We start from the raw sequence: 10,940 nt of genomic DNA, 5'->3' as shown, positions 1-10,940 counted from the left end.
TGATTTCATTGCAGCTGGTTTCTTCTACAGCAGGGTTTCCCAACCTTGGGACTATCCTAATTTTTTTTTTTTTTTTTTTTAAGAAAAGGTAATCATTTGTGTGGGAGGCAGTTCCTCATACTATAGAATATTTAGCATGCTCTCTGGTGATCTACATTATATCAGCATCCCCCTACCCCAGCCAAAACAATCAAAAAGTTTCTTAACACTGCCAGTTGTCAATACCGACAGGGAAAAGGCAAAATCTTTACAGTGACAGCACAGGAGGAAAGCAGACTACACTATGGCAATTGAGAGGAAGAAGAAAAAGACCACATTTTTGACCAGGATGATTTAAGATGTAAGTTCTCCAGGGGACCTTTATGCTTAGATAATTTGGACAGATTTCTCCTGTAATAAGAGGTAGAAACTTCAGAACCGTATCCAAGATTTCATTCCTGATCTCTGGCCTTCGCTGTCACTCCACTTGGCTTTTCTTTTGGAGATCAGCTCGTAGTAATTGGAGCTTCTTTTGGATATCAGTCAGCACACCGATTTTCTGCTCCAAAATGGAAAGCGACTGAGCAATGCAAAAATCCACATCACCGTTTACTCCATCAGCTGTCTCCTGGATGGCCTCCCACCACTGGCTAGATCTCCTCGATGAAGCTGGTGGGTCCTTTGTTAATGCGATTTCATTGCTTTCTTTTTCTTCCACATCCTGCACAGTAGGTATTTCAATAAATTCTTCCTCCTGAAGGGACTTTTCTGAATTTGTATTGTCCTTTTCTAATATTAGTGGTGCGTCCTGGCCAGATGGAGAGAGGCAACGATGGTAGGGCCGTCCGTCTAATGCTAATTCTTTCACTCTGTTTGCATATCTTAAAGTATTGAGAGTATTTTCACAGGAGGTCATTCCAGGTGAGATAGTAGCAATCATGCACGTGGAGGAGTTCTGGCCTATGAAAGAGTCCCGGAGCACCTGCGTGAGCTTGCTGGCTCTAAATGGGGTATGAGATTTGTTTTTACCCAAAGCCCTGATGCATTCCTTCAGGGCTAGAAGACTCTTATTTATTTCAGCCCCTTCCAGCTGCCTCTTTCGGGTGGCCTTGGCAGTATCTGCCCCCCTTTCATTCCCTGCTAAGTCAACAAGGGAAAACTTGCCATGCAGTTGCCCTCCGGACTTGAGGATGAGCTGGAACACCGCGTGACTCCTGGATGAGTGGGCGTTGACAGAGGTCTGACCGGAAGTCCGACAGCTGTTTCCGAGTTCCACCAGATTCAGGACTTCCTTCACACAAGACACCTCCTGCTCCTGCAGCCCCACAACCTGCACTTGCTGGTTTCCATCCTCGAGGACCTGCAGCTTCTTCTTCCAGTTTAACAGATCGTACACTTTGCCACCGTAAATCTCAAAAAATGTCCCATAGACTTTGAGTTCCAGTTTCTCATAGGCGGGGTTTCTCAGTAGGAGAAAGACATCCTGAGCCACCAGGGCATAAATTCCTTGAGAACAATCTTGGGCCTTTCCAGAAAAAGCTCCACCCATGGTGTGGGTTTTCCCACTGCCAGTCTGCCCGTAAGCAAAGCAAGTGGCCATGCCCTTTCGGAAGATGGACTCTACCAGAGGCCGGGCAGTGAACTGGTAAACTAACTCATTGGATGCCGTGTCGTCAAAAGCGTGGTCAAAACAGAAGGTCTGGTTTTCCAAGTAGCGGGTCAGGTCCACCTTTTGTTTAGATTCGTGCACCATGACCACATTGCGTGAGGGGATAGTGATGATATCTAGGTCCTTCATGGTGGTCTCTCTCTCATTAAGAGGGCGCTTCCTCACGCACACACAGATCCGGTGGTCCTCCGGGGGCTCCAGGCTGGACATCTTGCTGCTGTCTAGATGCCTGCGGTATTCCTCAATCATACGCATAGTCTCATAGTTCGGATTTCCCGTGTTGATGTCAAGCGCTCGCCTCGCTCGGATCTCTAGTTGCAGTCGCCGGCGCTTCTCTCGCTGCTTCTGCAGTTTTTCAATTTCCCTTAGGCAGGGGGATTTCTTCCGCTTCATCAGACAAGGGTTGCTGGGGACCACCAGGGCTTGGCTGTCCCCCGCGGGTGTTTCATTTCTGTGCGGGATCATCGCAATCCACTTGGTAGCTGTACGCTGGTCCCCGATGGCAGTAGTGGGTGTTACAGACACTGGGCGCAGGGGCCTTTGTGACCGTTGGTGTTCAGCAGAGGCAAGGGCTGGATTCAACAGAAATACAGTCTCCAGTTCGATCTTCTTTCCTTTTTTGACTCCTTTCTCAACCCACTCCACTGTGACCCAAGAGTTTTCTCTGTTGATCTCTGTGACCACAGCCAGGTGGATCCGTTTGTCGCTGCGCTGGATCGCCACACAGATGCCCACCTGGAAGTCTGTGAAGTGGGATTTCAAAGGTTTAAGGGGTGAGAGGCGTGGGGCTAGAGGAACACAGAACTGGCTGGCCATGATGAGCGGTGGAGTTAGCAGGCTCGCTTTCTGAGCCTTTGGTCGTTGGCACTGCAGGACCTGAGTCCAAGCCAGCCTGAATGCCTCAAGCTCGAGCGCAGGTGTGCCTTGCTCCCTGCCTTTGTGAGGTAAGCGCCAGGGCATTGGCTGAGGGCCCTCATGTCACAAAGGGACCAGAAGAAGATGCTGAAGAGATGAAGGCTTGTAGGTAAAGAATCAGTAGCACTAACCCTGTTGTTTGACAAGAACAGAGGCAGTTGAAATAGTTTGTGCCCTGCCAATGAGCATGGATGGATATAAGGACTATGTGCGTTTGTATGTGTCTGGGGGGGAGGGGGGATGCAGCTGGGTCTGAATCTTGGGGATGGGGAATACAGGAAACGAAGAAGTTGTAGGAATTGTGGTTTTGGTACTTGTAAGCACCATGAATGTTAAGACTTATGCTTTGGACATATCCATTCTCCCGTGAGGTCTTAACCAGACTTAGGTAGTTCAGTTCAAACACAGCTATGAAATCCCCTTGAACTCTCAGGGTATGGGTATCAGTGGGAACAAATGAAGGTAGGGAGTTTTGCCAATCTGGGGCTTCGGAAAAAAATGCAACATGCTGCAGAGGAAGTGTCTAATTGCCCCCATCTTCTTCAGTGCTTGTCTAGTACAGTATAAAGTTATGCAAGCTTAATGGACTTTCTCATTACAAAATCAGAACGAGTTGAAGGCAGCAGGTCGTTGTGGTAATTTGCTAAGGCAGAACTGCTCTGGTACAGCATCTGAGCTTGCAAGCACAAGATGCTTATCACATCCCAAGTGGTTCTGATAGCTACAAAGTGAGCATTGTTGTGCTTGTTGTCACCACTGGGCTTGAGAGCCATTTAGTAATTACAACCCCAAAGGCCTTCAGTAATTACACCTCTGGCCTCATTATCTTAGAGAGTCCTCAGTGGGAAGAAACACTCCATCCCAACCTGAATATCGCTCTCTCTCTCTCTCTCTGTCTGTCTCTCTCTCTCTCTCCCCCCTCTCTCTCTCTCTCCTCTCTCTCTCTCTCTCTCTCTCTCTCTCTCTCTCTCTCTGTGTGTGTGTGTGTATGTGTGTGTCTCTCTTCCCCCTTCCTCTCTCCCTCTCTTTCCCTGTCTCTCCTCTCTCTCTATTGCTGTATGTGATGTAGAGTTGGTGGGAAAACAGCTGAGATCTTGTGATTGAAAAGTATAGTCAAGTGTGTACAAATTTTCTATAGGATGACTTCCTTTGAAATAAAATATTAATGTTCAGATAATCTAATATAAGAATGAAGATGACACCTGATGCCCAGCCTCATTCCTCCAGTACACACTGTCCTCTCAGTGAGGAGTTTGGTTGTGTTTGTAGTCATAACTCTGAGAAAGCATGCTGCAGTACCGCTCCCATAGAACTTTTTCCAGGAACAAGGGTCACTACAGAAATAAATTCTATTATAACTCAACCTCCTTGTAGGCTTCTATAGTAAATTTGGTAAACCTTGGGTCACTTGATAAGGAAGAAGATAAAGTATTGAATACCAATGGAGAAAAGGAAGAACTGTATGTCATTTTATGACTTTAAAAATTTTAATTGTTCATATTGGCAATAATGAAACTTTGCATTAAGTAAATTATTTAATTGAATTGCTATTTATTATGTAAATGTCCTCATTCCTTTTGTTACATTTTACTTTTTCTTCATTTTTTTGAGGTAGGGTCTTAGGATCTCACGTAGCACAAGTTTGTCTCTAACTTGTATATTTAGCTGGAATAATCTTGAATTGTTCATCCTTCTGCCCCCCTTCCTCCAGTGCTGAGATTACAGGTATGTACTGTCAGATTTTAGATTGTTCTGAGTATCCAATCTAGGGCTTCATGCATGCTAGGCAAGCACTCTACCAACTGAGTCTCATCTCCAGCCATTTTGGACTACTTATAATATTTATCTTTTAAAACCTTGAGCTTTGTCAACAGTCAAAGAAGGGGAATAATCTCATATGGCCCTAGCCTTCACCTCTGAAGTAGTATTGACTATTGACTGATCAGTGAGAAGGGGAATCACTTCTTTTAACTGTGCTTCTGAGTAGTTCATCAGGCTCCTAAGAGGAGCTCTAAAACCTAAGGTCATACAGATGACTCAAGGTTATTTCAGTGGGTCTCCAACAAAATGAACAGACATGAGTATAAGGGATTTCTGGTGAGAGAGAGGGTAGATGGGAGTAGTGGGAGGTAAGAGATGCTAGTTGTTAGTACGTGCAAAATGTGTATATGTTATCTTAGTATGGGTTACTATTGCTGTGGTGAAACACCATGACTAAAAGTAAGTTGGGGAATCAAGGGTTTATTTAACTTAAATTGCCACATCATAGAAGGGAGTCAGGACAAGGAACTCAAGTGAAGTTGGGACCTGGAAGCAGGAGCTGAAGCAAATGCTATGGATGGTTTCTGGATGGTTTCTGACTTGTTCATCATTGCTTGCTCATCCTGCATTGTTATGGAGACCAGGGCCACCAGTCCAGGGATGGCATCACTCACAATGAGCTGGTCCAACTTCTATCAACCAATAACTAAGAAAATGCCATATTGCTGAATCGTTTGAAGGCATTTTCTTAGTTGATGTTCCTTCCTTTTACATGACTGTAAAAGATGTAGCCTGTGTCAAGTTGACATAAAAGTAGCCAGCACATATGTAATATTGTAAAAATAGTAGTAACAAATTAATATGTTGGACATGGTCAAAAATATAAATCCCATTCTTGCATGCTAGCCATATTTTGTTCTCTTGGGTTTAGAATTCTTATAGCTAAATCAGAGAAGGCCTTGAGCTATGCCTAACATCAAAGACTAAAGTTTTCTTAGGGTTATTTTGCTTCCTTTTTATCTGTAGAATACCAACAATGATTTGGTGGTATCTGATTTTGTGGGTTTTTTACTCAGTTCTAGTCTGCTGTGGTCTCCCTAAGATATCTCACTTGTTTCCTCAGATTAACTTCATGTATAGCTAGCTAGCTAAATAATTGATTTAACAACAACAACAAGACTCCTGATTCCTGCATCTGTAGATGCCCTCAGGAACTTTATTTTAAAAAAAAACCATAGGGAATGAATTTTCTTTCTGAAAATGATCTCTTGGGAAGTGTGTGTGTGTGTGTGTGTCTGTGTGCATGCCTGCGAGTATGCACATGTGTGTGTTTGTTGGAGGTCAGGGTTTGGTGCTAGGTGTCCTCTTCAATCAATCTTCCATTGCTTTTGAAAACAAGGCTTTTCATTGAACATGGACTTTGCTGCTTCAGCTCGACTGATTGGTTATCCTATTCTCACTGTCTCCCAGTGCGGTGGTTACAGACACACTGTCATGCCTTGCTTTTGTGTGGATTCTGGGAATCTGACTGCAGATCCCATGGCTGGATAAAAAGTCTTCTATCCACAGAGTGGATATTTGTGAATATTAATTGCATTTTCTTGCTTTTAAAATCTATTCCCATTCTAAAATCTAATGCATACCTTTATCTTTTCCCTTAATGCCATTATAATTTAGAGCTACACCGTCTTTTGCTAGAAAATAAATCTTCTGAACTTGGGACAGCATTTGACACCTCAACTATTGTGACCTGGTTTCCCCTAGGAGCTCCATCCAAACAGGGACTTGGGTTATTTTTTCACACTGAACCTGGAGTTATTTGAACATAAGTTTATTAGTTCCCCACTTTTAAACATGCTAGTGGCTCTCCACAGCTCTACAGATGCAGTACCAAGTCTGTATAAAGGCATGCATCGCATACTGTCATCTATTTCCTCTGGATCCCCAGGCCTTGCCACTGTCCACAGTTAGTCGAAAGATAAGCTGGACTAAAGAAATTAAAGTTTACCAAATGTACTGTTGTAATTCCAATTTTAGAGAGTTTAGGTGGCTTTACAATTTTGATAATCTGGAATTTCATTTGCAGCAAAATTTATCTCTTCTGCCGTGAGGTTTAAGAGCATTCTTCCTACTGCAGTTTATTCTGAGGAATGAGTTCGTGTAAGGAGACAATGAGACTCTTGAGTAATGAGATAAGAGCAACATTTGTCACTGTGTGAAATCCTATATGAAGTTAGAACACCACCTCTGGCTAAGGCCCAGACAACCATTTGGTTGATGAATAGTTGCAGACTGTAGAGACCATGACCACCATGTCCCATATTTGAAGGACGTTAACCAAGCAACAAGCACCGAGGAAATACTATAAAGTTTTTTCAGTCATAGGAATCCTGACCTCAAAGACCTGACCACTTGGGATGGTGATTGTCGACAGGAAAGAATCTAGAATCATCTGCTGGAAGGGCCTCTGGGAATGCCTATCGGGTATTTTATTAATTGATGTGGGAAGACTCCCCACAGTCCTAGGAGGAAACATTCCCCAGGCTGGGCAACCTGTATAAAGCAGACAAGAGAGTTGAACTCTGGCATTATCCTTTGCTGCCTGTCCTGATGAGGGATGTGGTGAGAGCAGCTACTTCAGCCTCCACCTCGATTTCTCTGTCATAATGGACTGTTCGCTTGAACTGTGAACCAAAGTAAAACCCTCCCATCTTATGATGCTATTATCAGGATTTTTAATCATAGCAACAACAACAAAAACAACAACAAAAAGAAGCTAATACGCAACTTACTCATGTTCCTGCTAAAACTGTGCCTCAACATACAGCTGAATAATAGGTCATATTCTTCCAAATATCCTTTTCCCAAAAGCCTACCAGGCAGCAAGTAAACATATTCACAAGAGAAAGTGGTGTGTGGAGAAAAGCAGGAAATGAGATCAATAATTTTCATTTATTAATTACAAACATTTTTATTTAATGCTTTTCAAACTTGCTTTCTGGAACAGAATGTGATTTCTGCTTTCATTTAACAGGTAAATCCCTCAGGGTAAGTTAAAGTGCTTTTTCCAGCAATGTTTTAGTAGACAGGGTGCAAGCTGCTGGGTGTGTTTGATCATCATGGAAGTCTGGTGTATAGGAATGCAGACTTAAGTAGATTCAGTTCCTTAGAACAGATCAGTATGCTTTCTCAAATCTCTTTGAAAAATTGATCATTTTAAGTTCAAAAGAATCTTTTTTTTTTTTTTAAGGAGTCCAGAGGTACTTACTGAATATACCTGGTGTTAACTGTTTGAAACCTCTATGTCTGTTAGTTAGGGATGCTCGTTCACAAAGTTGTCCAAGATGCCGAAGACAGCATGCATCGGGGTCTCACATTAAAGCTTTGCAAGAAGGTGATTTCTCAGTTTTCACATATTGGGGGGAAGGCTGGATTTTATTTATAGTCTACATACAGTGTTGGTTGCTTATGTCTCTAGGCAAAGATGTGGTAGTTGTTCTGGTGAGTACCTTTTGATTCCATCTGGAGCTCTCTAAGTTAAGCACTCTCTCTTAGTTGCTTTTGGAGTTTTCACCTCACAATTTAATGTTTTTCAGACAACTTTATGTGGAACAAATATGGTAAAAGATACTGTTCTTCTTGGGGTTTCTATTCCTGTGATAAATCATCAGAACCAAAAGTAACTTTAGTAGAAAGGGGTTTATTTTATCTTACTGCCTCGAGATTAATTCTTCAAGTGAGAGATTAAAATATTATATCTAAATCTTCCTTTCTAGTTAAAAAAATAAGATTCTTGAAGAGTGGGAAGGAGATGCCTATCCCTGTTTATGTTTCCAGGTTCTGTATGTGTAAGTTTTTCTGGAAATGAAGAATTCATTAGATAGATGTTTTAGAGAGACTTTGAGCTAAACTAAAATAGGATTTGGTTCAATCCAGTATACATTTGACAAACTTTAATAACCGTTTCATAAATATCAAGGTCTAGGCTTATATTTAAATTACATAATAGAAAAAAATAAAAAATAAAACTTCTGTTAGGTCTTCTGTCCTCAAGACTTTTTATTGTCACTTTTGGAGAGAGACCTTAACAAGTAACATATTACACACAAATACACACACATGTGTGTGTATCTATAAACCAATACTCATAAAATTATATATAATATATTATATCAATATTATATATTAATACATGACAATATTAATAATAGATATAAAACATACTAGTAAGTTATAACTAAAAGTCATATTCCTACTTCATGTGAATTGAAACACAGAATACATAGCATCTTTTGGGAAGAGACACTCAGAATACATTTGCATAATAGATGTTGGAGTTGGGCTGGATTTCTGTTCTCTACCCTAGATAAGATTCACAATCCTTTGAAATGGTTTTACAAAGTATGGATTGTCTGGATCCACACAGACCTTCTGATGTAATCTCTTGGGGTAGAGCCTTAGAAATCTATATTAATAAAAAGTTCAGTGGGATGTTTTTGTCACTGGAAATCTGGGAAGCATTATATCCTATGTGAGTAATTTCTATAAAAAAGATTTTGTGATTTTTATATTAATTATAATTTATATATAATATATTATATATAAATATATATTTAATATATATATATATTAATTAATCAATCAATTACAAATGCTCAGCCAATACCTCAGGCTTATTATTAACCATCTCTTTACTTTTAATCTATGTACTGGCATGTAGCCCATGACTTTTCTGGTCCTCTGGCATCTTGCTTCTTGGGCAGCTTGCTTGCATCTCTCCAAATCCACCCTTCTTCATCCCAGCCCTAAGTTTGTTTGTCCCACCTAACTTTACCTTGCCCTACTATAGGCCAAACAGCTTTGTTTTTTTACTTTATTTTATTTTTTAATTATTTTTATTGAGCTATGTAATTTTCTCTGCTCCCCTCCCTCCCTTTCCTCCTACCTTCTCCCACAATCCCCATGCTCCCAATTTACTCAGGAGATCTTATCATTTTCTACTTCCCATGTAGAGTAGATTCATCTCTCTCTTAGGGTCTTCTTTGTTGTCTGGGTTCTCTGGGATTGTGGATTGCAGGCTGGCTTTTCTTGCTTAATGTCTAAAAGTCACGTGTGAGTGAGCGCATACTCCACTGGACCAGGCATATCTCCTTTAAGACTGTATATTACTAGAACAAAATACCATTACCTAAAAGTAAAAGTTTCAGGATATTTATGAGAACATTATTTATGGTGACAAAGTTGGAAATGACCTGGGCTTCTAATAGCAGGAACACATTTGAATAAGCTTTTGTGCATTTGTTTTACAACATGGTATTACCTAGTTATTCAAAAGGCAAATCAAAGCTTCCCCAGTGTGTCTTAAACAAACTAACTACTTAGAATCTAGGAAGCACAGCTGTGACACTGTGATAGGGAAAGCAAATTGCCCTGTAATTTAGTCTGCAGACTGTTTTTCTTAAATCAGTAACAGCAAAGAAAACCCTTTATGGGCTTATACTTCTATATTAGCAAAAGTGTGGCAAGTAATGGAAACCACAGTGCTCACGCTGTTTAGTTGGGGGTAAAATGGGCACAGTGGTGAGGGAGATGAAGGTACTAGAAGAAGGGGAAATGGCTAACATGTTTATCGTGCTTTGTGTTTGACCTACTAAAAGAATATATTACACTTAGAAAAAGAAGTTATTGGGAATCTTCCAGCTATAGCTATTTGCTGTTAGTTAATATATGTGTGATTGATCCTTGGGCAGCAGAAGTTGGAACCCATCATGCCTGTGTTTTTCTTTTTCTGAAACATACAACAATTTAAAAACAAAACAAAACCTTTTAGTTAATCCTTATAAAAACAGGAAAAAGAAGAAAAAAAATCTAGGTATGTTATAATTCATGAATGTATATGGATAATCATCTATGTCATCGTTTCCAGGCATAAATTTATATAAATCTGTTATTGAAAGTTGAAATTTGCCAGAAGTTCTACATGCACAGATGGAAGATGGTATGTTTGGCAGTTGAAAGAAACATAAACACAGGGGAAAATTTTGTGTTAAACTGTAAATGCATAAAATTTCTTAGCTTCAATGCTAAGAAATTGTGTGTGTTATCGTAAAGGTTTTCTGACAACAGCAAAACCGTTAGTAGTTAAGTTTACGAGGAAACAGAAGATCCACTGTCCCACTGGCAGTTAAGATGGCGCTTGAAATTTGACTGCTCCCACTACCATAACATTTGAGCTTATTTTCTTCACCCAATAGAGAATGCCTTCACTGACCTAGGTCACCATACTCATCATACTGAACAAACAGGCCAGCAGTTCACCAATAGTCTTGTAGTGTTCCCAGCCTTCAGACCAGTACAAATAAACCCTTGGGAACCATCAGTCAGGATGAGATCAGTGCAAGCAAGGCTTGGCTCTCATGACAGCAGTGAGAATGGCACTCCAGCTGGACTTGTGCGCTAGACTGACATCAGTCACTGTTCCCGAAGACCTTTGCTGGTGGTGTTAGATCTTGTGAATGGAGACTGGGGAAACAGTGGATGTTACAGGTTCTGGGCTCCAGTTCGAGGAAATAAATATAAAGCTGACCACAACCACTACTGATGCTAAGACTCCTAC

The 10,940-nt window shown here is 40.9% G+C and overlaps 1 protein-coding gene across 1 annotated transcript; it reads right to left on the bottom strand.

Moving 5' to 3' along the window:
* Positions 1–457: 457 nt before the first annotated feature.
* Positions 458–2,464, bottom strand: Kif2b (kinesin family member 2B). The gene has a single exon (XM_038328290.1). The coding sequence runs from the start codon at positions 2,462–2,464 to the stop codon at positions 458–460; it is 2,007 nt and encodes a 668-aa protein (XP_038184218.1).
* Between the last annotated feature and the right edge of the window lie 8,476 nt (positions 2,465–10,940).

Source organism: Arvicola amphibius, chromosome 4 (assembly GCF_903992535.2).
Source record: "Arvicola amphibius chromosome 4, mArvAmp1.2, whole genome shotgun sequence".
NCBI lineage: Eukaryota > Metazoa > Chordata > Mammalia > Rodentia > Cricetidae > Arvicola > Arvicola amphibius.
The sequence above is the reverse complement of the archived record's forward strand: the minus strand, read 5'-3'. Positions and strand labels throughout refer to the sequence as shown.